We start from the raw sequence: 27141 nt of genomic DNA, 5'->3' as shown, positions 1-27141 counted from the left end.
TAGTCAAAATAGACTGGTAACCAGCTATGCTCTGACAGACTAGCATTTTAAGTATGTGTCCTACATAATTATGAAACACAGAGGAAAAATAATAAAGAATTATTTACACCAGTTTTATACCAGGACTTAACGTTTCACAGTTCAGGATGGAGGATGGATATAGCTATGATGACTACAAGTTGTATATTACTTTTAAGATGTTTAATGCAGTAGGAAAATTTTACTCTATGATTAAGATTTTTCTTTAAATATTGGTGAGCAGTGATATCTTGGTCAGCTTTGTGCAAGATCTATACTGTTTCTCAACAGCTGCAGTAAATGAATATAAGTAATGAATATATGGGGATGGCAAAATGTAAATAGGAAATGGACTTTGTTAATTATGTCAGTAAGGTGAAAGAAAATAAAATAGGCTGGCACATTTGGAACTTACATTTTTTCCACTATTTTAAATTTCACTTTTGGAAAGCATTTCTAGATGGAGGTTGAACCTTATTTAAAAAAAAAAAAAAAAAAATCAAAGGCATCCTCCTAGAATTTAATGCCATTAAATATTTTGCTGAATACAAATACTTGGAACAAATGGGTCTTCAGAGGCCAACAGTATGAGGGTGTGATTCATTGACATGGTGAGGTGAATGAACAAGCTCCAGACAGATCTCATTCAGCATTAGACCGTCATCTAGACTGCTAAGATTTTGAATCTATTATACACGCATAAATCTGTGTGTGTGTCTTATTTTGTGTATATATATATAGTCTGATCTGTGTCTAGATCTGTCAAACTTCTAATTTCAGTTTTTACATTTCTGGGGTTAATTTCACTTTTGACTGGGTTGTATTGCATTGCATTGACTCTGAATGCATTGCACATGAAATGTGAGTGGTCAGATGACAGTCAGTGGAAATCACAGCTCGTTCATGCTCAGAGTAAGGTTTGGATGTTATAATTCTTAAGATTAATTGCTGTTACCTCCAGAAAGACAGACAGATCATTCCCTGTTACTTGGTTTACTCTGGAAACTGTAGCATCCACTAACTAGGTAAATTAAGTCATATTAGTCTACTTCAGACGATGTGGAGTTTTATAAAAAACAGAAGCAAACTTTTTTGCTTCAGAGCTCAGGAAGTGAGAAGAGGCCAGAACTTCCTCAGATGCTCTCATAAAACTCTCTCAGGCTCCTGTTTCCCTTTGCTCTTCCCAGACAAAGTTTCTGTACAGTTCCCTTCATCCTTTCACTCACTCAGACTACACCTACACCACTTAATAAAAAAGGTCCAGGAAATAAGCTTATGCACAACACCTTTGGTCATCCATATTGCTTGTTTGTTCAGTTCCCAGCCTTGTTTTGGACCACTTCGATTACTACTTGCCCAGTGGAAACCTGAGTGTGACTCAGGGAGAAGTTTGCTTTATACACAGGTAGCATGTGACAGTACAGGTGGCGCTGCACCATTTTGGCTTCTTCTGCCCTCCAGAGTGCCTCATCCCATTCCTAATCAGCTTTACACTCCCAGATCCTGTGTCTGTCTTTATGCAGCACACCCTTGCTTTCATGCTGCAAGAATGCCATTCTCTGGACTGCAGCATGAGCAAGTGCTACTTGGCAGAGCTACCACCAGTTCCTATGGAAGCATTTGGCGCTGTCAGATGGCATCACCATGTGTCTGCTCTGGCAGTAAGCATGGGCTTGGTCTCTTTGGTCTCCGAGTTCCCTGGGCTGGTGGAAAGGGAAAATAATCTAAAGGGAACCATTGTCTCTTCCTAGTAAGTGCATGTTAAGAACAGCCACCATGCTCCCTGGAAAAAGTAGGTTTGTCTCCAAACATTAGAAAGACAATTGGAGTATTTCAGATAGAAGCACTATCTGGACTTCATATGGTTCAGTTATCTTTTTTGTATTAACTTAGAAGAGTTTGTGGGAAAATGTCTTTGCAGGACAGTCACGCTGGCTTATGAAAGAAGCCGTAGAGATTCCCAGACTTTGTGTTGAGTAAGCAGACATCAGAAATAGCACACTACAGCATGTTTGCCCAGAGGCAGCAATAAATAGGCACCTTGTGCTTTTAGAGCATGGACTTGTTTACGTGTGTAGCACTGTTCCCTGTTATATGCTGAAGATCTATGTTGTGTGGTGCTGACAAATTCATTTTCTTGCTTTCCTCATTCCATTGCTTCCATTTAATTTGGGAGAGTCTAGGCAGCCTCGTGCATCCATAAATTGAATATGTAAAAATTCATGAAGGTCATATACAATACTTGTGACACTATTACAGATTGACATTTTCATACTGATCCATACTAGGTGTATTCTGTCACATACCAGAATCCTTGCACTTGTTCTGGTGATCTGATAATTCAGAAATGAGATGTGCTTATCCTTCCAGAACTATTTGCAAATTCAGCAGGAAACAAGAGAGTCACTTCATTTTCTACATTAAAAACTTTTATGGGAATTCCTCCATGTCAACAAACAGGAGTTTACAGCACAGTATTTGGAAACATGTGAACTAATTTTTCCTAGACAGAAATCTCCTTTTTCCTTTGAAGCTTTGAAGTGATTCAGTTCACTTTTCCCAAAGAGAAAATGAAATAAAGTCTGACATGATAATCCCTCCATATCCACAGAATTCCCTGAAGTAGGTCTGAGGTTATTACATTTCATGCAAATGAAAACAATTTTCACAAGTTTCAACAGCGGGCCACATTTTCATGAGTTCATAATCAGTAAAGTATATGCATAGGTGTTTGAAGATGTATGTATTGTTTCTCAGTTTTGAATGCATGGAATAGGAGTACTAGTTTTTATTTATACATGTGTTATGATTATTAGCACAACTTTAAAATATTGTCTCTTGAAAGAGATACATGGATTTTTCAGGAACCCTAAAACATTCTGAGTGCATTTAATGTATTTTTATTCCTGAAGTTCGTGAAGGTTTTATTTTTCTCCACATGTCCAGTTGTGTTTTGGCTCTGCAGCTAGGTTTCTGATTTTTAGCAACATATTTTTGATATCTTAGCCTTAACACTTGTAATTAAATCTTCTATATTGTTCTACCATGCTACCTATTCAGCAAACATGTACATTCTTAGAGGAAAAAAAAAGATTAACAAAGTTAAAAAGTGAGGTCTTTTTTTTTCCAGCTTTCTCCAATTTCAATGTTTAGTGTGCAAATGCATAACAGCATTAGATACTATATTTAAAGAACAAGAGCTCATGAGCAACTATGATAAGTTACAAATCTATAAACTCTAATAATGAAGTTGGAAGGTTTTTGAAGTCTTTGAAGCAAAATTCCTATTGTAATGGAAGTTTTACACACATAAGGAAAGAAGATATGAGGTTCTAATAGGGAAAACATTACTAATAGTTTAGCTCTTTGTATATTGTCAATCCAATTTTACCTTTATTGTTCTCACAAGTCTTGTCAATCTATTTTGCCTTTTTTTTGTTTGTTTTGGTTTTGTTTGTTTGTTTTGAAGACACAAATGCAGTGGTACTATGCAACTTCTGAGAATTCACTATACCAACAGGTTCTTCTCAAAATTATTTGGTCTCTATCTTCCAGCAAAACATCTGTGCAGATCTGAGTGTGAGGAAAGTGGGAGATAGTACAGACTCAAGTAAGTGCTAAGTATGATAACGAATGAAAGTTACAGGGAGGACTGAGAACACTATCGTATCTGCTCAGCTTCAAATATCCTGGGCAGCTGATGACCATTGCTGTCAAAAAAACTTCCCTGGATACTCTCAGCACGACAGAGAGGGAAGTGACACCAGAGCTCACGTAAGCTGGGAACTGGGTCCTCTTTGGATAAGAGCTGTCTGACAGGGTTTGGGCTACTGCATGAAAATGCCGGCTTGCTTGCCTTTCTAGTTCCCCTCAAAAGTTTTGGAAGTTTTGAGATGTTCCTGCAAAATGCTTCAATTCAATTACAGTAGCTTCTTTCAATACAATAGTGCTGTCAAGAAATGTTCACCTATTGAATTTCTTTGGAGTGCTTTCTCACAATAGACGTTTTAAAAATAGTTTTGTTTGTTTCTTTGTTTTCCCACTTCAGAATAACATTTGGGAATGAAAACAAAGTTTTGTTTGATTCTCAGAGGTATCAGTGTTCTATAATAGTTACTTACACAAGAGGGGCTCTTCTTCACAAATCTGTGTATCAAATTTGTCTTTCCTTTAGTAACTCATCAAGTTATCAGTCTCAGTCATGGACTTTCCTCACCTTTAGTAATCCTTATGGAAATGGATCGTATGTTTATTGTCTTTGATATCTACTGTGTCCTTCTTTTTTTCTTTTTTTTTTCCTTTTAGGAAATATGGCCATCTGTTGTTTCCTAGGTAGTTTTATGTGTGTGTGTATATATATATATATATATCTTGTCTAATATCTCCTGCAGTTTCTTTGGTCAGTTTTTAATCAATTAAAAAAAAAAAAAACGCTGTAATACTGTTAAAATATTTAAGTGAGAGCTGAAATTAGGTTATCTTACCATCAAATACTCTTGTGTAGAGTTCTCTTTTCATTACAGCTTCTGAGCACATTCTTAGTCACACTTGGTTACCATCCATTATTCTTCTAATCTGAAGTAATGGCATGGTGGTAAAGCAGAAGCAGAGTTAACACACCTGATGGAGCAATTGTGTATTAAGAGTACATTATGCCTGTATGTGAAGAAAAACTCAGGGATGCTTTTGGTGTTAAAGTGCAGTGAGCTGGGCCAGAGCTGCCCAGCACAGTTGTGTGTGACAGATACCCGGTGCAAATGGTCTGTCCAGCCACGTTCATGTAGCTCATCATCCTGACTGGATATGAGCTGGCCTGCTCACATATCATGAGACCAGTTCCTTGCAAGGACAGTAAGAGATGTGTTTTTCTAAATCTAATGCTTGAAGATAAATCCAACTTCCAGGTTAACATAAGTGCACATATTACAGGAAAGTGATGAATAGTATTTTCTTCTGTTGTTTTCAGAGCCAAATTTTGTATCATCTTATGACATCGGGAACTTTACCTACTTCTTCTTCCGGGAGAATGCAGTGGAACATGATTGTGGCAAAACAGTCTTCTCTCGTGCTGCCCGGGTGTGCAAAAATGATATTGGTGGCAAGTTCGTGCTGGAGGATACCTGGACTACCTTCATGAAAGCTCGGCTCAACTGCTCTCGCCCTGGAGAAATTCCATTTTACTATAATGAACTGCAGAGTACTTTCTTCCTGCCTGAACTGGACTTGATTTATGGGATTTTTACCACTAATGTGTAAGTAAATTCTATGACATATTTTATTTTCTTGCTATTTTTGACAGTCAAAACTAAAGCTTCTGAGCAGCTTTCTTCTGTGCATGCCAAGTAAACACTGTAAATTCAAATGACTGTTTTGCCCAATCCACTGTCCTCTTGTGAGAAAGTGTCAGTTCCAAATGCTTCCTATATGAATTGTTGAAGGCATATGAAAGAAGGAAAAATTCTTAGTATTTCCTTACAGCAGAGAGCTTACCTGGTATAAATATTCATTAACCAGGTAGGAACAGTCACAAATTAATGCCAGCAAATTATGATCCTTAAGTTTTTTAGTCCATGAAAATAAATTTGGGCTTGAGCTAATTTCTCCTGCTTTTAGTACAGTCTTTTATTAACACATCAAAGCACCTTCCAGACTGAGGCTGGCCCTTGCACCAGCAGCTCAGGACATGAGCCTGACTAGTGAGAGGCTGCTTGGGCCAGGCTGTGATAATTCCTGACGATGATGAGCTTAACTCTGTTCCTGTGCTGGAGCAATGCACTGAAGCTAAATGGTGCTTTTTAAAAGAGAATAGTAAAGACTTTGGGACTACTGGGGATAAGAAAATTTGTTGCTGTTTTCAACAGTAGCTTTAATTTCATCGATCTGGTTTACTAACTAGTTCCAGTCTTAGAAGACAGGTATTTCTCAGGTGGCACGCTCATTCAGTGTTCAACATGATCTTTCATGAGATGTCAAAGTAGCCTTGTTACTCTCCTACTGTGGAAAGCCTAACTGGAGAATTCTGCTCCACAACATCCACAGGGCTTGGGCCATGGAAGGGGAGCAATGCTCTTCTCTTTAGAAGGGCTGTCCTAGCAATTTGGGGAATGGTGGATTTTCCTATGCTACAAATTCCACAGTTCCTGAGATTGCTTAGGGATCTCAGTGCTGCCATCAGCACACCCTGGCTCTTCTCGGAAAGGACTCACTAATGGAAGACTACCTTTGCCACATGAAAGTAAGCAGTATTTGAAACCTTGCTGCTGCTTACCTCTTCCCCAGTAACTCAGCATTCTGCCTCGTCCAAGAGAGATGGACAATTCAAAGAGGAATTAATTACAACTGTTTGGGCGTGGAGTTTTTGATAGCTCCCCTTAAATTATATTTGTTCCTGCCACCAAATATTGTAAGTAAATATTTGGACATTGTTGAAGTGTTACAAAGTGAGGGTTACTTCCCCATGTTGAATACCCATTCAGAGATATCTGCACAACCTGTATGATCCACCTTTCAGCCCTCCAACCTGGCGGTGGAAAAGTATCAAGGTTTCCCATGAGACAGAACAAGATATTCCTTTCTGTTCTTATAACAACATCAGATATTACTTAACCACATTCAGCATTTGTCAATCTTAATATCTTCAGAATTGCAATGGTTTTATTGTACCCTAATGCTTTTTTAAATATACTGTGAATCATTCTGTGGGGAAAGAAATGAAGCATTTCTGTCAATAAAGACTGAATAATAGCAAAGCCTTCACGCTTTATGTGTGGTTGACTGTTAAGCCTACTATGGCCACTGCTTCATAATGAAGCTGATTTGGTTTCTTTCAGACCATCTGAAAATCTATAAATATAAATCTGATATCCTTTAAGGACTTCAAGAAATTCAAGAATACATTGGTGTGGCTAATTATATTAGTGAGCTACATTTAGTGATAGTTTGTATAGGCAAGGAATTATCAAATCAAATGATAGTTGATTCTGCAGAAATTGTTAGCATAGAACTTCAAGATGTGTGGGTTCTTTGAAATAAGAGTGACAAATATAAAAAACCAAATTGCTCTTTTGTCCTGCTATTAAATTCGTGTATCCTAACTGTTTACAATTGTTGTCAGATTCGATCCCCTGAGGTTATTTTTTCTTTCCATAGTTTTGGAGTTTCTATAGTAGGCTTCCTTAAGCCTTGTGTAAATTACAGGCTAAGTTTAAAAAAGCGGGAAAAAAAAAAAAAGGAATACTATGTGAATCGATTATCAGTGGTTTTACCTGGAATGGAAATTTGTGCAGCTTCCATCTTCATTATCTATCCCTTTGTCTCAAACTGTCGAAGAGAACAATACAGTTTTCCATATTACTGGCTTTCATAGTCACTGGATGATGTTGTTTACACTCTACAGAACTACTTTATTGTCATGTATATCACATTTTCAAGACAAGTACAGGAAGTTTTATGTTTTGCCTGGCTGCTGTTTATTCCTGTTGATTCTTCTAATGGGGTATTTTGTAAAGTGTGCAGTGCAAGTTGTTTTCTCTTAATGGATTTCTGGAACTTGCATATTTATTGCTGTACAACATCTCTTGGAAGATGGGATTTTTGTGAAGGTGTCTTACCCAGAGATTCCACAGGGCCCAGAGATATACCATACACTGAAAATCCTTACCTCCATTGTACTGCCATTGGTTGTGTAGAAGAAACATTAGTGAGTCCTGAGAATAATCTCATCCTGAACTTTGTAATTAGAAGAAAGCTGTGCCTCATGCATATGGTTATTTGTGAAAGTATGATCTTGTGGTATTAGAGCAGCAGCAGAAGGTAGGAAGTTCTGAGTTTCTCCCACATCAGCTACTTGGCAAGGCTGACAAGTCATGTGGCGATGTTTAAATGAGTACATCATTTATCATTATCTTGAGATATCATGTCCTGGCTGATCATATCTGCTTTGTTAATTACTTGAAGGATTGAAGACTGATTGGCTTTTTGATTTATTTTTTTCAGGAAATGGATTTCTTGATGTTGTTACTTAAGTTAATGTTTATATTTCTTTTGCAGGAACAGCATAGCAGCCTCAGCAGTTTGTGTTTTCAACCTGAGTGCCATAACTCAGACCTTTAATGGACCCTTCAAATACCAGGAAAACTCTCGCTCTGCTTGGCTTCCATATCCCAATCCTAACCCTAATTTTCAGGTAGAGATATGTGAGAGAAGAACAACAGTTTACATTAAGTATTTTCAAAGTGCTGTATGGTTCATATTATAGTTAATAAGTCCAGTTTTTCAGTATATTATAACCTAAGACCTCAAAACAAAACAAAAACCCCCAAACCAACCAAACAACCAAACAAACTAAAGGCTCAAGAGGTCCCCTTATTTCAACATATTTAATTTTATCCTTCTACAAAATAAGTTGGGTTGAAAAGCAGATGTTCTTAGAAGGGCAGGAGAACAAAGGCTCAACTTCAATCTTCTGTCAAAAAGAAACGCCATAGTTATCTGTCAAGGTAACATTAATTCCTAGCTTGAGTATGGTCAAACTGCTATTATCCTTTATGCTGTATTTATACTATTAGAATCTGAAAAAGGGTCACTGTTTGACAGAAAAAAATAAAGGAGGGGGGTAGAGGAGGAGTGGTCAGGATTTTCTATATTTCCCTGTGCAAGGTGGCCCATGCTCCCTGAAGGGTCTGATTAAGATCTCAGAGAGTGTAATAATCTGCATTTGGCTGACAGTGTAAAACTAGTTAGTCCAAGGTGGGACACTCACTTTAACTTTCTACAAAAAGAAAAGGATATTTCAGGTAAGCACATATGCGTTGTTTTCTTCTGCATAGTGACCACTCCTACAAGGGCAATTTTAGGGAGCATGATTCTAGCAAGAGAAATAGAATGGAAAACTGCATTAGTTTACTGATTAACAACAACAGATTTTCACCAAGGTCCTTAAGTGTATTCACCTTTATCCGCCTTTTACCCTTCCTTAATCTCAATGCAATTTCATTAGTTCTGTGCTGCTTCTATAGCAGCCTTCCTTGTCTTCTTGTAAGGGCCATGAGATCTTTACAAGCATGGATCAGAATCACTCATTAGAGAGTGTAGATAGTTTTAATTACTTCCTGATTTATACAAACAAAGGAAAATAAGGCATTGAATTTGCCCTGAATTACAGTCCAGAACCATGTTACCTTTCCTAAACAGTATATTTGGCATTAGGCCCAAGTGACAAGACACCATTTAAGTATGCTGTGTTGCAGAAGTGGGCTATAATTCAATATAGCTTTTTACATATTGTAAAAATATTTGTATTATCGAAATAGAAGTAAGAGGGTCTAAATGAGGCTAAATTTTTGAAGGAGAAAACCTGAAGAAAGGCTTGTATGTAATAATCTTCTTTCTAACTAGGTAAGCAAGTCCAATAAAAGTTATTAACCTCTCCCTACAAATGTATCAATGTTGATTACAATGATAATTACTGTGAGAGCACGCCATACAGAATGGTACATACTAATGAAGATGACAGCCTGAGTTTAAGTCTCTACTGTAAAACATTTCAAGTCTCTATTGTGCTGTTGGTGCTCATCTCTAAATCCAAGTCAAGACTGAGGTATTGAAGAAATTTCTTGCTTGAGCAGTCTGGCTGATTCTAATATGGTTGGCGCTTCATAAAATTTACTAGAACAGTGGTGACAGTTGTATCACATCCCATTGAGCAACAGCTTTGCAGACCAGCACTACTATAGAAAGCTGTAACATGGCCTTTTACAACATAGTACTGAAGCAAATTGACATTAACTCATCTCTAGGCATCATCAGTGATGTCAAACTTCTGTTACTTTGAACTTTTCTTTTAGACATCTGGCTCTGTAACTGCAGCACTGTTGTGTACCAGAAGCTAGTCTAATTCTTAAAGCTAGGTATAATAACTCACTTTTTGTGACTTGATGGTGCTTTAAAGTACACACTGCACAGAGATGGGATGTATTCATTGGCTGAGTCACTGGTTTCCTTCCCAGAAATAAGGACTTTTCTTTTGTAGAGTGCTTGTGATAAAATACCAGATGTTCTGTTTGTGTAGTCTCGAAAGTAGATTTATCCTCAGAGTATTCACCTACTCACAGTAACAGAAAGAACTGTGTGACTTGAAGGAAGACTACTACTATGTAGTGATAGTTACATCAGACATTGTATTTCCAAGACTGTATTATATTAATGAAATATTTTCCATATTAGAATACTATTGGAACCCCGGTTTAGAGGAACACTGTTTTTCTCCAGAGATTGTTGCTTTTCTCTCTACATAGGACGATTTCCATCATAAGACTGAGCACCATATGTATTTCAGTGTACTATGAGTGTTCCAGCTGGAATCTTTCCTGCTTAATAGATTCAGAGAAATTTTTCTTTGGCATGGTTTATTTTTTTCACTGGACTGACATGCAGGGTGCTCACAGAGCAAGTAATTGTTTCCTGCAAGTTGCTTAGCCGTCTTTCTTCGTCATATGATCTCTCATTATGAAATTATTTGAGTTATTCTTAACATTTTTGGATTTGGAATGATCATTTAATTTCAGATTGAAAACATAGCAATAATGAAAAAATAACTAGTTGGGTTTTGCACACTGTCTTATTTTCCTCATGCTGTAATTCATAGCATAATTTATGACATAGTAGAATAGAATAAAAAAGTATGACTTAACTCTGCCTTTCACATCACTGACAGATTTGATAAATGTTGTGAAGTACATCTTTACTTCTCTGATACAATTATGTGAGTAAACCTATGGATGTTTACATATTCACATGTGCTAAGGAGCTTTCACTTTTGTGTCCTCAGTTTGTTGAAGGCTTAAACACAAAGTTGCTAAAATAAACTGCCGCTTATTTTGCTTTGTTTATTTGTGCTTGAAATTTGTGTGTGCAATTAGCTAATGCTTTCTTGTAAGAAAAGATTACAGTTTTCAGGTATAAAATACAGTCAGTTTCAAAGCAAAAATGTCTTTTCCATGGATAACACTTGTTAGAGCTCCTCACTGTCTATTCTTGACTAGTAAACACAGGAATTGAAGGAGCTACTAGAACTGTGTGTGGTGCTCTGACCTGGCATTTCTGTCAGCCCTTGGCTGTGGTTAGCACATGGGATTTCCTTTGAAAAATTATTGTGTCTTTACCATTGTGTCTGTGTAAATTGTATAGAAAAGCAGACAGAAAATTCTGTGGGTTTGCTGAATGGTAGTTTTTTCTCCTTCCTGCCCTGTGAACATAGGATATAGCAAAATATTTACTGTAGCTTACTTGTGGTGGTCAACCTGGTGCTCTCCCATATTGTTTAGGGTTAGGGACCCTCTCTAGTACTGCCTCAGGAAAGTGGAGCTTCCTCAGTCACTGTGTGGACAGTCTGGTCAGCACCAAAATGAGACCTGAAAGTGGAATTCCACAGTGTTACTACCAGATGTACTCTTCTTTTTTTTTTTTATTTCCTTATGCTGTAAATCAGGGAGTAAATCTGTTGTTATTGTTGACACATATAGTAATGTTACTTTTCTGTGTTTACAGTGTGGCACCATGGACCAGGGTTTGTATGTAAATCTGACTGAAAGAAATCTTCAAGATGCTCAAAAATTCTTCTTAATGCATGAGGTTGTTCAACCAGTTATTCCAATTCCTTACTTCATGGAAGACAACAGCCGATTTTCCCATGTGGTTGTGGATGTTGTGCAGGGCAAGGACATGCTTTTCCATATCATCTATCTTGCCACAGGTATGAACTTTGTGTTGCTGTGGTAACTGCAAAGTTTTATGAGGTCTAGAAGTTTTAATGTCCTGTGAATCGGTTATGAAATATACACAATGCACGTTGAACAACAGCTTTTCCTCTTTGACAGCGTTAACTCTACCTTCTACCTTTTCTGAGTAGATGTCTTCAGCAGTTTGCAATGTCTTTATTTATATTAGATTGTGAAATCAAATTTTTGGTGTCTGTTTCGTATTCTCTTTTGAAGGTATGAAGCCTACATGGTCTCGGGGAAGTGAACAGTATGAAATTTGACAAATGGGACTTTATAATTTTGTCTGTGTTCCATCATTTTTATGTAGTTCAGGGAACAATCTCACCCAAGATAAGATGGTTTAGGATCCTCTGAGATAGAAGTATCTCTACAAATAGCAAATTTGACTACTGCTATGGCTGTTTCTGACTTTTCTGCTCACAAATATTTTATCACCTTTCCTTTTCATCTCATTTTTAAGTCATTCATTATGCTGTTTTACATCCTGCCTTATCATTTGTCCATTTGTATGTGAGCTTAGCAATGAAAGAAAAGTAATCCTTTGCCTAAAATTTCCTTGGTTAGAAGTATTGTTTTCTTGGTTCAAAATTTGAAGCTTTTTAAAAATAGTGAGGATGTCAGAGAACTGTTTTTGCAGAAGTAGGATATCCCCAGCTGGGACCGAAATACTAGGTTGAAGTAGCATGTTTAGAGCATCATGGCATGAAACAGGATAGTTCTCAAATTCTTAGTGCCATGCACATTAATAGAGGATAACTCATCAGAGTAATGGTTTGTTAATATGCATAGCTTATCTCACAATGAGTAGGCACCAAGTACAATAAATTTAGGTAAAGAATCTGTTGATCAACAAGAGGAAAAAAACAATTCTAATCCTATTTATTTGGTCTTGCAATCAATGAAGTAAATTTTAAAATTGTCATTGATTCAGTAGAAACTGGATCAGTCCTTTTAATTATTAAAGTTGTGATCTACTAATGAATATTGTATCTTCTTTAGCTTATCATTTATCAAAAGCCCAAGAAAAATGTGCATTTTGCTTCTATATACAATTTAATTTTCTTTTGAAAGCATGACACTCTTTTTCTGAGCAGATTGCTTCTTTTGAGTCTGAAGAAATTTTATGGTAATTTGGTTCATCTGAGTGAGACAGTATTTCTCTGCATATTATGCCCGTAGCTTTCTCATTGTGCTCCTTGAAAGACAGACAGTAATATAAAAGCTTTCAGTAGGTTAAAACTGTGCTTGGATTTGACTAATTGTTGTCAAAGCAGCCTGCTGGTTGGTAAATCATAACATTTTAAGTGAAGTCATGCCAATACAAAATGCTTCTTGTATTGAATAGGTCTCCTGACAGAAACTGAATTACAGAAACATGTACTGAATTGGTTTTATATGAACAGACTGTCACTGCATTGTGGGATATTTACGTTATAATGGCAGCTCTGAGAATGATGTCTTTTGTCATAATTCTGATTTCAGTTTACTGTGTTTCCTTTTATGTTTGATTCAATAAGCAAGGATCTAAAACTTTGTTTCATGATTCGCAAAGTCTGCTGAAGACAGTTTTTTTCTTGGGCCGGTCCTTTCTCACTTCTTAGTTGATGCTCACATTGAACCTGCTGTGAGTTATGTCTAACTCTTCCAACTGAATGGTGGGGGGGAACCTACTCTAGTAAATTTTCAGAATCTCTTCTCTTACCTGTTGCGCTTCATCAACTCAGAGCACCTCTGCGCTAGGAAGATCATGGGAGCAGATCTCTCATGGAATGGAGATACTGAAACAACTGATGGGGAGCTTTCTTGTTAAACAGGATTTATCTGGGGTGGAGGCATGGGATTCTTTAAAATAGGAGTCTCAAGCCTGACAGTGTTCAAGAAGAGACTGGACAACATCCTCAGACACATGGTGTGAACTGCGGGGTTGTCCTGTGCGGGGACAGGAGCTGGACTCGAAGATCCTTGCGGGTCCGCTCCAGTTCAGGACATTCTATGATTCTATTATTAATAAATTGTATTTAATAAAGGTTCTAGGAGATATTGCTCCTATTCTTCTTATGTATGCTTGCCTTCCACTTCCATTCTTCTCTATACCTCTGATTTTGATCACTCATGGATGTAGGATCCTACCTTAGCTGGATCTTTAGACTGACTCCTGCACATTCTTTTATGTAATCACACAGTGTCTGTGAGAAAACATATGATAAAAGACCCCAGGTAACAATATAGTGTTCATGAAGTTTTCTTGACAGAGCCAGTTCTATTTCACTGAATGACAGTGGTTTTGTTAACATTTCTTCTGCTCCCCTGAGTGTGAGTATTAAGCTTTATTTTCCAAGAAATATTAATATTCACTTTTCAGAAAAGAATTACCTTTTTTGGTAGATTTTAAAATGATCACAAACATGTTTATATATAAATACCATGCCCGCAATACAGGCATTTCACAGTGGTGCATGGTGAGAAGACAAGAGACAACAGACAGAGAGTTTCAGACTGGATATAAAGAAAAACAGTCAAGCACTGAATGGGATTTCCCAGAGAGGTTGTGTAGTCTCCATCCTTTGAGGTTTCCAAGACCAGACAGCAACCCAGTCTATGTTACAGCTGACTGTCCTTTGAGCAGAAGTTTGGACTTGAGACCTCCTGATGTCCCTTCCAACTTCGATTATCTTCTGTCTATTGTATACCAGTGCAATGTGCAAATTGGATAAATTACATTTTTATTCAACCCTGTGATAATAGATAGCATTGTACTTCCTGCTGCCAAAAGGAAAGTGCATTTAACTCTAATAGGAGTACTGGTAGTAAGCAATTTATGCCTACTGGTGTAAGGCAGGATAGATCCAACCCATGCTGTGTGAGGTGTACTCTGCATAGCTTTTGTAGTTACTATTCATTACAATATTCTTACAAAAAATATCTTCTAAAATGCACAAAATTGATTCAGTGGAAAGGCAAGCATGTAGGTTGGATTGAATATAAATGAATGCTCTGCTGTCTTTGTTACTCAAAGCAAAAATCCCATTCTTTGAAGCACATGGGCTTTCTTCCTCCACCCTCACATTCACTTACCTATCCACCCTGTTATTAGAATACAAATATTGCAGAAGTGAATAACCCTGACAGTATGAAAGTGTAATCTAATTTTGTTAAACCTCAAATAGATATAGTATTACTTGAGGAGAGACCAGGAGTAAGCAAATAAATGCATTAATCTGCTGTGTCAACAGTCTTCACTTCCTAAACTTTTGCCAAGTCATCATTCCGCTAGAAGATTCTGATATGCTCCGATTTAACAGCTACTACTCATATCAAAAATACACTTTAGTACCTCTTAATCCTTTGCTGCACTGACTTTTAACACAGAATGACAGGATATATCAATTCCTGCACATTTTGTGTTGCTTAGAGCTAGCAGTGCCACTGGCTTTAGGCAACCAGAAATCCCTAAAACAATTTTCAGTGACTCAGAAAGAAAAATCAAGGAAAGCATTCACAGTTCTGAACTAAAAATCATCTACATTAAAAAGCTCAAAGTAGAGCAAACTAGAAAATAACATGATATTCTAATAACTTTACAAGGTTAAAAGACTTTATTTTCTCATTAGAAAAAAATCAAAGCAAAATGGAGCTATGTATGTCATAGTTCTGTTTCCCTTCCTTTTGTTCCTTTCCTTACCCTCCCATTACTTTCTCCCTTTTATTTTTCCCTTTTCCCTTTCCCTTTTAACCGTGTCCCACGGTTAAAAACTTTGCCAATATCAAAAGATCTTCAAAGCATTTGTCAGAAAAACAGGATGCTGCAACAAGAGCAAGTAGCCCATATTTAGAAGGCTGTTAAAAATGTATTGATTTATTAGAATTAATAAGAAAATTATTAGGTATGATGGCTAGTTTGAGGGTATTCTGAAAAAAGTTTCTGGTTGCTGTTTCTTGTGGGTTCAGAAAAGGTAATATTTGCGCTGTCTGAAAAGAAACTTTAAGGCCTTATCTTAAAAATGATTTGGTGGAAAAACTCCCATGTTTTCACTATTCTTCAGTCTCACTTGACAGAGGGTGTCCTCTCTGTATCCTGAGTAGAAACAGTACATACCCAATGGTGATCTTGATTATTGGGATTTTTATAATAGTTTGGCATTGATGAAACTGGGGTTTGACTTACTTACAGAGTATGAAACCTGAAGAAAGATTTATTTTTTGCTACATTGCATGTCTCTAAAGAGTGGGTTGTTCATTGAACTGAACCTGAACTTTTATGCCAAAAGCCAGGTTTTATCGGAGGCTTAAAGACGACTAGAGGATGTTACAACAGGTTTTGTACTTCCCTTTCCAATAAGTTCAAGAAAGTGTTTTTCCCCATTCTTACAACCTCAGAATTACAGGTAGCAATGCTGAGAACAATGATAAAAAAAAATTCTGATGAAACACATGCCACAATTATTATGAAGAAGTGGAGAGGTTTCACAAAGAAATTTCAAAAGACATTTTTTGAAAATGCAGATGGATTTTCATACATTTGCCTTCAGAAGGATTTTAACAAGTAATAAAATTCTACAAATGTAACATTATTCTCATGAAGCCTCAATGCTGGGTATTATCCAGAGACCAGTCCCAACCTCATGAAGTGATTTGGAAGTGTGCATGAAACTCATTTAGGAAATGCTATTGAAACAATTTGTATTTTTCCTGATAGTCTTACTAGATAGAAGTAAATTCATGCAAAGTAGTGCATGATTTGTTTGCTCTGTGATTTTTATTACTAATTCTATCTTCTTATTTTTGTTTTTGTAATCAATATATGATACTTTTGGCTGGGGAACAACCCAACGTCTTAAAAAGAAAAAAAAAAAGGAGTTATGCAAGTGTTTTTGCTAAAAAATCTCAGAAGAAATACTGTTATTTTCCTGGCAGACTACAGGTTCTGATCAAATTGTGCAGCTTACAGAGTTTAATGTACATGGTGTCACAATATAAGCAGTAATATGAAGTTACAGACCTTAAAATTATAAGCAAAAATATATGCTTTTGTGTGTTTCGTAGTGAAGAAAGGGACAAAGCTTAAATTGACTGCATTTTTTTCCAATTTGGTACTACTTCTGACTGTATTATCTCAGGTTTGTTGAGGTTCTTGGAAATAATCTACAGATAATTTTTGGAGAAAAGAACCATAGGCTTTTCCTCTCAGAAGCACCTTTTTAGTTTAGAAACTATAATAGAAATGCAATAATAATAATGGTTGAATCAGTTGTAATTTGAATTACAAGCAAGTGTGGAAGTGGTAGCTCGTATGTTTGTATGTATTAATACTTTCTAGTTCAAAACCAGATGCATAATGAGACACATGGACTGTGCTGGGCTTTTAAAAACGCTATTTTAAAATAGCTTAAAACCTTTAAGGTCTGTTTTTTAAAAATAGTTTAAAACTTTGAAAACTTTTAAAATTATTTTTCTTATTTTCTAATAGAAAACATAGTTGCTTTGTTTCTTATGCCTTTCCTTGACAAGGGTACAGTGTGCTTTTATGCAGTTGTAGAGCATCCCTGCAACAGTTTTAAAAATACTTCCTTCTTATTCTTCTGACCTTATTCAATGTCATTTTAAGAGGCTTGAAGCAAGGACAATCAGACAGTCATCAATTATTCTGCTGTCTAAAACTGGTTCATGTTGGAAGACATGAGTCCTAACAGTGACATGAAGATCTTGACTATTTGTTCACGAAAATCAAGCAGTAAACCACAAAACTAATAGCCTTATTCTGTGCTCCTTTGGCATTGACCACTACCTCTGATAAAAGAAAACCCTAGATGAATGAATACTTTATTTACATTATTAGTCTTTCTAGGAAACATTTTGCTGCAAAGTTTAAAAAAATATTTGAAAGATTGCCTGGTTTTGTCTTCAAGAGTCTAATGTTCACTCTGGTATTTATGCTAATGTTACTACGGATGCTTGCTATATATTCCTGCTAGAATATTTATGTTATTTTCCGTGTACAATATCTTTAAAGACAAAGAGGGATAGTGTAAACCATAGCTAGTTTGCTACGTAATTTAAACACAGAATTGTTGACTTTCCACTGCCTTGTTTATTGTGTCATCTGTACTGGGCAAAGTGGCTTTAAAATGTTACCAAATGAGAATTGTCATGTCTAAAGTCCAGGCTACAAAGTTATAAATGATATTATAGGGCTCTAGAGAACCAAACCCAGCATTTTAAATGTCTAGTAGTACTGATTTCCCTTGGCTTTAGCACTGTGGGTAGAGATGAATCATTCTGCCAGCTCCGGTTGGAGAGTGCTAAAGAGGTTTCTTAATAAATAGATGGCTCTAACTAGAGCTGCTTAAATTATTCATTGGCAGCAATTTATATGTGAGACTTGTAGCCATTTATTTGATTCACAAATTACCCACCACTTATTTGTAGTCATTTTTTGTTATTATAATCAACCCATGAATAGGTAATGATTTTGGTGAGTTTGTTGCTGCTATTTGCTCTTACAGTTTGTACTTTAGATAGCATGTTCATCAGTTGCCTGCTGCAAGTAAATGGCATTTGTATTCTGTTCTCTTGTGGGACAAATTTAAGTTAGAGAAGCCCTTTTTTTTTTCTGTTCACAAATCATCGTTATGTCTTTATGATTGCCCAGCTCTTTCAGATGAAGACTATAAATAAATGTTCAAAGAACATACGGTGTGTGCACTTCTTTGCCATCGCTGGCAGTCTGAATTACTGCAAGAAGCAGCTACTGGCTGAAGAACAGCTGGCTCTGTTTGCATGGGAGCGAGACTAATGGGTGGGCAGGGAGGGAGATTGTGAAGAGCTGGAGACAAAGTCTCAACCTTCCATTAAAAAGAGACCAGCTCCTCTTTATTACAGTGATGCTGAGCTCTTAAGCCCTGTTTGACTACTTTATAAACCTAAAATGGCCAAATAAGTCCTCCTTCCTTTCAAGATTTTTTGGTACTATCATCTCTTCTTCCTGGCAGGGAAACTAGACTTGACAACCCCTACGTTCATTTGTTATTAGATAATTCTAATGCACAGAACGTGAAGCTGTGAGTGAAAGAGGTATCTTACATGGTACTCAGTGTTATCCTGCTGTCTTCAAAGCTGAGGTATCTAATAGCATCTAAGCCTATACTCAAATGTCTTGTTCTGTCCCTGGTAGTGTGCAGTGCCAATTAACAGGCTATTGGAATTAACCTTATCTCAGGGCGAATTTTGACCTTTGAACCGTGTAACTCGTGTGTGAGTACACAGTGAGTACACAGAAGAGTACACAAGACTCTTCCTGAAAGATGTGGGGAGGAAGCTTTCCCTCTGAAGGGTCTGGACTGTATCCGAACTTTGCAGGAAAGATTAGGCAACCTGACACATTGCTGAGCATTGCGAACATCTTTAGAATCTTCTTCAAGGCATTTTAAAAAGCCTTTCTTTTAAGGTGGACATGTGTAAGAGAGATCTTGCCATGCAAAGAAGTGGAATAGTTAATCATGGTGGGGAAAGAAGTTCAAACCACACATTGAATTCATTTTGACTCTAAAAAAACTCAGAATGTTGGGCCACACTCATGATGACTTTATATGTGTGAGCTGTTGGTAAAGCAATCATTAGACGGAATTTTCTACTAAACTCCTGTTTTTGTTAACATGTATGTGTTTCTTCATTCTGCAGCATTTTTCCCAATAAACCTCAATAAATCCAAATGTTTACAATTAAGCAAATACAAGCAGTGCCACCAGTAATCAGTGAGGGTTTTCCCATGTATTTGTGGGGAATTTTTTTCCTTGTATTTACTCAGGTCTGGTCATAGGGCATCACAAATCTTCATAAGCTAAAGAATTTCTCAATAAAGATATGCCTTATTTACTTTGTTCTGTGACTTTTAAGAGTCATCAAAATGTAAAGTTGTGTTATTCTGAATACTGTGGTCTTTCTGTGAAGAGTCTTGTAACCTGTAGACAAACTCACAAAAGGATAGATTAAGTTCCATATGCATTTTACTCCATCCAGTCATGGAGTAAGAGTAACAATATTAGGAGCAGAGACTAGCTTATATACAGATTAATTATTCTTATTTTATTTACTTTTATTTTTCTTTCTTATCCCCTGGATCTTGGAAATTTAGTTCTACAACTACATGCTTTCAGGAGTACTAACCATGACCACAGCCAATTTAGTGGTTAGATCACTTGCCCAGAAGATAAGAGCTGTTTTTTAACTAACAAGCCGTGTGAGGTTTCCTGACTATTACCAGATGTCCTAATTCCTACACTATTATATAAAGAATATAATATAACATGATTATATATGTTATATACCATGGCTGTTACTGCTTTAATGTCCTAAAGTAGTGAGATTAACATCTTCTGGTGAAGGATTTGTAGGTTCATGTGTCTAATCCCAACTTTGCTTCTGTCTCTTGGCCATTTACTTCCTAACTTTAATTGGATTAGAAAGAAAATTATTCCCTTCTTCTGTATTTCTGAATAAAAGGTGTGCTTTATGGTGAAATTGCTGCTGAAGTTCCATACACATCATACTGGATTTGAAATGGATATAGGTACTGGATATGGCTCATCTAGGGACTGAGGCACAAGGGCATGTAATATACAAACTGCAGAAGAGTTTGAGTAGAGGATAGTCCCTGAAACATTCTAGTCAGTCAAGTTTGTCATGCTTCTGGATCCGTACAGTAGTCAGTTGTATTTGTGACGCTTCCAATGAAAACAGCCACATATGACTCAGTTAAGAAATCAGGCAGTTTATCATGGGTTATTATTTGAGAAGTTTTTCTCCACTTTTGCATGTAAGTGCTTCTTTGATCTAGGCACTGGAAGATTTATTCAGTGGGAAAACACCATCATATTCATAGCATGCATTAGATAGTAGAAAGTATTTATTATTGTGGTGTCGTGAAGGAAGGCAATAAAAAATAATAGGAGCAGTAAGCACTCCCTGTCTGGTCAGATCCAGTCAGAGTTAATACATCTCAACTTCGGGAGACTGGCAGAGATCCAGGGCCTGTATTTGGTAGTAATTTTATTCTTTGTGTACAATGTGACATTCTTCACTGCTGCTCTGTGTCAGATAGCAGGCTTTAAGTTATAAGAACCATTTCATCTTGTTATTAAAATCTATGTTTATTATCTACTCTACTACTCTAGTTAGAGGTTCTGCATTTCTTTAGAGGTGCTCATCTCCACTATCTGAGAAGTCCAGTCCTACCTCCTGATTAAACATTTTAGCAAGCCTTTCCAAAATCAGAATGTTTTCTCTTCCTGAGAAGTAGCTTCTGGGAAATTAACATGGACTTTTTTTGGTTGTTTCATTGTGAATTATCTTACCTGATACCAACCTTATCAGAATCCAGGGCATCAGAATGATGCATCGTTTGACAGGTGTAACATTTCCCATTCAGTTCCATAAGAATTCTTGTGTCTTCTTTGCCTCAGGGCTTCAGGTTTTATCCATGTATGTGTGATTTTTAGTACAGTAAAAGCTCAATGTTACCAACACGAGTAGCTGTACTTACAATATACTGCCAAAAGGGCATTCTCCAGAATAGATGTTATTCACAGGTAACCCTTGATACTGAATCTGTTTAGGTATTATCTAACTGGTCTTAGAGAGTACAATTTTTTCATGTTTGAGAATGAGGGTGTTCCCAGTCTCACTTTTCTCAACCACCTGTGTCTGAAATGCTTCCTAATTCATCTTGGTTTATTTCTGTAAGTATAAACTAGGTGTCTTATATCAATTGCAACCTTAAATAGAACCCTAAGCAATCCTTACATAATTGTTTCTTATGATAATGTGTTGATACAAAAGGAGAATTTGTATCTAATGGATTAAAATCTTTGAGACTTCTAACAACATCTGTTGGGATTCGTGCTGAAGGTAGTCACGTCGAACATGCTAACAGGTTTATGTGCATATTGGCAGGATGTTTGATGCAAATACAGTAACTATGGTCAAAAGCAATAAATATGGACAATTTGGTTTGGCTTTAGGTTTGATGCACCAACATAGTCTTTATATTCTATTTGAACTTGACATTGTTGAAGTGCATTCCTTTTCTGAGCTGGAAGAATGTGTCTTTTGAATGCCAAGTTAACTCAATATGATGCAAGAGAAAAAGATGTTTTACTGGCTTTCTTATGGGATGGTGGCTTCATTTGTCATGATCCTTGTAAATATCTTCTATTACTGAGTAACTTTATAGACAGAACTTGGGTAGATTAAATCCAAATTCAAAATGAGATTATTGCTTGGTAAGATCAAGGACTTTGTACTTGATGTTATTATGAATCATGCCTTTGCTCTGTATTACTGACCTGAGATTTCCTGATAACTCCATGAGGAAGAAAAGGAGAATGAGCATGGGGCATTAGAGCCAAACTTGGAATGGTTGTCAGTCATCTGTTTGCCAAGTCCCAAAAAACAATGTTCTGTTCTCATACTCATTAAAACCTCATCTATGGATTTTATGCTGTAGTTTTAACCATATCCTCTCTGCATGAACAGCATTTCTTAAACCAATATTAGTGTCTAAAATATTGTTATATGTTTGATTTCTCACATTTTAATATAACTTTCTGAAGGGGATATAAATGGTGATACTTGGTATGGGGACATGATCAAGTAGCTGTGCCTTGAGCAAATCTGACACACTTCCATGAGATTACCTTCTGCAATGAACACAGCAACACGAGGGAAGAAAGTCAACAAATTGATAGAGTGATCAGATGGTAGCAGCACTCGTATAGGGCATGTAGAGCTGAGGTTTATTTTCTGCTGGGCTTCGAAGTTGACAGTTACGTCTGCCACTTCCTTGCCAAATGCTTGACCTGGGAGAGAAGGGGCTGCTGTGGATGTTTTAATCTGCAGAGCACCTGGTTTATCTGGCCTGCAGATGCAGGAGCACAGCATCTCACCAGGTGAGTAGAGTGAGAATTCAGCTAGAGCGAGATGATGCCTTGCTCCCTGCTTCAAGGACTGTCAAAATATTTTTCGGATGCCTTTTTAAATAAGCCGTAAGTGCTCCCTAAAATTCCCTAAAGACACGGAAAGCACCTGTTGCTTGCAGGGCGTAAAATCCTATCAGGAACTGCTACGAGTTAAGGAAGAGGTGTTTTTCACGGGCTCAATATATTGCTTATCTCTCTCCTCCCTGTTTCCAGCCCTTTGATACTCTTTCCCTCTGGTGTATGTTAACAAAACTCTCGAAGACTTCATGAGTGTTCATGTCTGCAGCTGAGACTTTTCTGTCTCCTGTGCATCGAGGGAGACTAAGGTAACTGCCTGACCTTGGTTTTGAATTTGTCAGCAAAAAGCAGGGTAACAAAAGAAGTTTTAAATCTTCAGTAGGAAAAGGTACCTGTTAAAAGTACCTATACCGAGGTATTGTTATAGTTACATGAAAGAGTTTTGCAAAAAGTGAAGTTCCAAGTTTTATTTTTTTTTCCCTTTACACAGTATTGCTGTTCTGAATACCAGTTTCACACACAGAGTCTTAGGAGAGAGAAAGCTGGCTATTGAACCCAGATCTCACAGATCGATCCATAAGAACAACTTCTTTATTAACATTTTTATGATTGAAAAATAATTGAGATTGCAAACTGAATATCATGAAAAGATACTACTTCATAAAGTCTTAAAATAATAAATGCTTTATGTCATATAAATAAAAGTAATGTGCCACAGATTAAAATGTTAATAAATGGATTTTTGTCAACTATAGCCTATTAAGGAACTGAAACTGCTAAAGCTTTTGCTTAAAGAAATTCTAAAGGTATTTGTTACTTGTAATTAAGTTGAGTGCATGAACTGTTATGGATATATACAGCTACTCTAAATCAGAAAATAAAAATTAATTTATATCTTATCTCAGTCACATCTTTGGCAAGCTGAAATCCTCTTATATGATTGAAAACAGAAGAGAAGTAGTAAATAAAGGTGTGAACAATGAGCATGAATCATTAAAAATATACATATTTTAAGACTGTTGAAATGACTTTGTTTCTTTTGTCGGGCAGGAAGAAACATCTGTTTTAGATCTAGGGAAAGTACAAATTTGCCACTACTGCATATGAGCTTCAGTCTAACAAGCTGAGGAAAAGGAGTGATTTGGTTTGATACTCTGTGAAGAAAACAGAACTAATTGGTGTGGAGCCTGAGATGTAATTCAACATGTGTTTTGTTGATCAGCATGGGGTTTTGCTTAAACATCTAGAAAAGAGCAAAAGGCAAGCAGGAAAAAAAAAAAAAAAAAAAAAGGGTTATTTTGGTGTTAGGAGCTAGGAGCTTCAAAATTGTAGGCATAGTCTTTCAAGAAAAGGCACACTGTTTTGGTTTAGCTGCTGCTTGCTTAGCATTTTAGTCTCAAATAAATCTGAATTTCGCTTTAGAACTTGAATTCTTCATTGATTTGAAAGATTTTTGGATAAAACTGACTGAAGCCAGCTTTAAATTCTAATTTGGTGTAGAGGACCTGAAATGGACATTGGAAGATGATACAGAAATTGCATGTTTTGCTGCTATTTAGTACATTTTTGATTCATGGTAAATACTGCTGGTGAAACCTTAATTGTACCAACTGATGCTCTGTTGTGTTTTAAGGAGTGACAGATATTTTCAGTATTAAAGCAGTGTTTTAACTCTTTGCATGGTAATTACTGGAAGAAGCCTTTGCTGATTCAACTGCAAATTCAATATGTCAATGCTTTTGAGACATTTTAATACATTTGAACTAAGTCTACAGGGGTAAGAAGTGTTCAAAAGAATGCATTGTGTTTTAAAAGCTTTATCTGGAAAAGAATAAATAGAGGATTAATATGGTAGTTGTCCTAATTTCCATTGATTGATACATTCTATCCAGTTTCTTGAGATACACTGATGTATCTGCTGTAATGTTTCAGCTGAAAATATAGCTCACTTGGTAGATTATGTAGATATTTAGTTATTTTGTGTTCTTGCAACTATAAAAAACAATGAGGTAGTTTAAGAACTTCAGTTAGGGCAGACTCACTTCTTGGTGGATTGTGTATATTTTCTGCAGGTGACAGAAACTAATTAGTATTTATTTTTGTTGTAGATTTTCAGTGCTATTAATACTAGCTTTTATAGTAATGAGTTTGTCACACAGATTACTGCCATCACTTCAGGAAGTGATGGCACAGAGGGTAAGCAAAATTTCATTTAGTGTACTTAGTGTTTAAGTCTCCACATTAATAAGTCAGAACAATTTAAATTTCCTGGGGAAATGCAACAAAATTATTTAGTATTTTCAGCTACAATATATGTTAGAAGTTTTTCTTATATGGGTACATAATTGCCTTTTAATCTAATAAATCTGCTTTATATCTGCATTTCTGTTAATATCCACCATTGTCTTGTTATCATCATGATGATAATGGGCTGTATTAACAAGGCAATCAGAGTAGTTTGTTGTTGAAGTTCTTCATGAGCTTATCACAGTTTTTTATTCTCTATTAAGCCTGCAAAACAGAACATGTACAGATTTTTAACCTCCGCTTTTTACTGGAACTTGCAGAAAAATCACATCCTATATTTTACTACACCAAGAAATATATTAAAAGTGGAGGAAAAGAATAAATTAACTAGCACACTGACCAGATTGTTCGAACAGTGGTTTAATTTCAATTGGAGAGATAAACTATGAACTTACAAAACAGCTCTGAAGATAAAAATAAAAAAAATTTTAAAAGTGAAATCTATGCCTTGATGAAGTGTCAGAATTCCATATTGATTTTTTGATGTTCACCCCCCCCACCCTCACCCCCACCCCCCCCGGAAGTAATGAATATACATTAAAAAAATGGGAAAGAAAAAAAAAATTAAAACTCTGAAAATTAAGTTGGAAATTTTAAGATCAAACTATATTCTTTTTGTCTTCTGTATCATTGTGGAAGCGAACTACATTTACTCATAATATATTTTTAATTTTTAGAGCTAAAGGGTTGAAAATCAGTCTTTCACTTGCCCTTTAGGCTGTAGTGTGATTAAAAGCCTGTTCCTCTAAATGAAGTACAAATACGTATCTCAGAAACCTGAAGGTAAGAGATAAGTTACAGAGAATGGTTGTATTTTCTTATCTTCTAAATATTCCTTTGCTTTAAACCAAATTGTACCCTACCCTGATATGGGAAAATAGATTATAACAAAGACTTTAATTTTCCATATTTTACTGATGATTTAGCTAATTTAAAAGTTATTTTTAGGAAGAGGAAAAAAAAAAAAAGAGTAGATTTTAAATCCTCTCAGATTCTGTGTACCATATGCATATTTTTTGATCTTGCACAGATTATTAAATCTGGGCTTTCCCTTTGTAGGCTCAACCAGCAGCTGCGTTAGCTGTTCCTGTGTCCTTTTTCTGTATTGGGCACACTTAAGCCCTTATGCAACCTCGTACTTTCTGTCATTGCAATAAATTTCTACTGTTAAACAAATGCACACGATGCTTCATGGTAGGGCTTTCTTTCAGTTCCTGTGGTGGAGGAAAGCGATACTGATAATACATTTTTTGGCAGTCACATGATGCCTATCAATCACCTTGCACTTTCTTTGATTTTGTGCTATTATATGTTCTCTATATCAGTTTCATGTTTGATATTTCAATTTATTCTTCTGAAAGACTTCTTCCTTGAAAACAACCCCAATACCCCAGTTTTTCTGTTTCTATGATATTTAATTAATACAAATGTTATGATGAGTGTAAGCACTGTTTATATAAACATATGGATGATGTTTACAAGAAATTTAACATTAACAGTTGTGGGGTTTTTTTAATTTCAACAGTTTTAGTACTGTCTGAATGCTTTTATTTACTCACAGGAAACATAATTTGTATACAACAAATAATATGCAAAACCAATGTATAATGGGCAAAATCAAAATAGCTAATGAATATAATTTTCTGAAGCCTATCAAGTTACACTTGAAAATATATGTAGTTTGTATCAATTTCAGCCACACTTTAAGATGTATTCTCCCAAATATCCATCTATGAATCCCAAACTTTTATTTAAACATAAAAACCCTGCCATGATTATTACATTGACAATTTGTTAAGGATGTCAGTGACTCTGTGATATTGTAATATCCATGAGTAGTGTATTTCTTGCATAGATGGTATCTATCCAAGTTCAGTTACGAATGTCACTTGAAGTACCCAATATAATTTTAGCTTCCATTTCCTGTGTCTGGTGTAGACTGCCCTTTTCCCCCATATTGACCACATTTTTTCATCTGCTTAAGACATGTTCCTTTTCTATTTTTGGGGAAAATTGTAAAATAGGCCCTTATATATATTGGCTGT

The 27141-nt window shown here is 36.2% G+C and overlaps 1 protein-coding gene across 11 annotated transcripts in view; it reads left to right on the top strand.

The window, feature by feature from the left end:
• The window catches only part of SEMA5A (semaphorin 5A), a 339730-nt gene that overhangs the window by 200178 nt on the left and 112411 nt on the right, over positions 1-27141 (top strand). For all 11 annotated transcript variants that reach the window (XM_065830100.2, XM_071804451.1, XM_065830097.2 and 8 more), the window contains 3 exons: positions 4985-5270; positions 8068-8203; positions 11566-11770. In XM_065830100.2, coding sequence (XP_065686172.1) covers positions 4985-5270; positions 8068-8203; positions 11566-11770 — 627 coding nt within the window. The remainder of the gene's footprint in view (positions 1-4984; positions 5271-8067; positions 8204-11565; positions 11771-27141) is intronic.

The sequence above is a fragment of the Patagioenas fasciata genome, chromosome 2 (genome assembly GCF_037038585.1).
Source record: "Patagioenas fasciata isolate bPatFas1 chromosome 2, bPatFas1.hap1, whole genome shotgun sequence".
NCBI classification, from domain to species: Eukaryota; Metazoa; Chordata; class Aves; order Columbiformes; family Columbidae; genus Patagioenas; species Patagioenas fasciata.
Note: the sequence above shows the minus strand (reverse complement) of the source record. Positions and strands in the feature narration are given on the sequence as shown.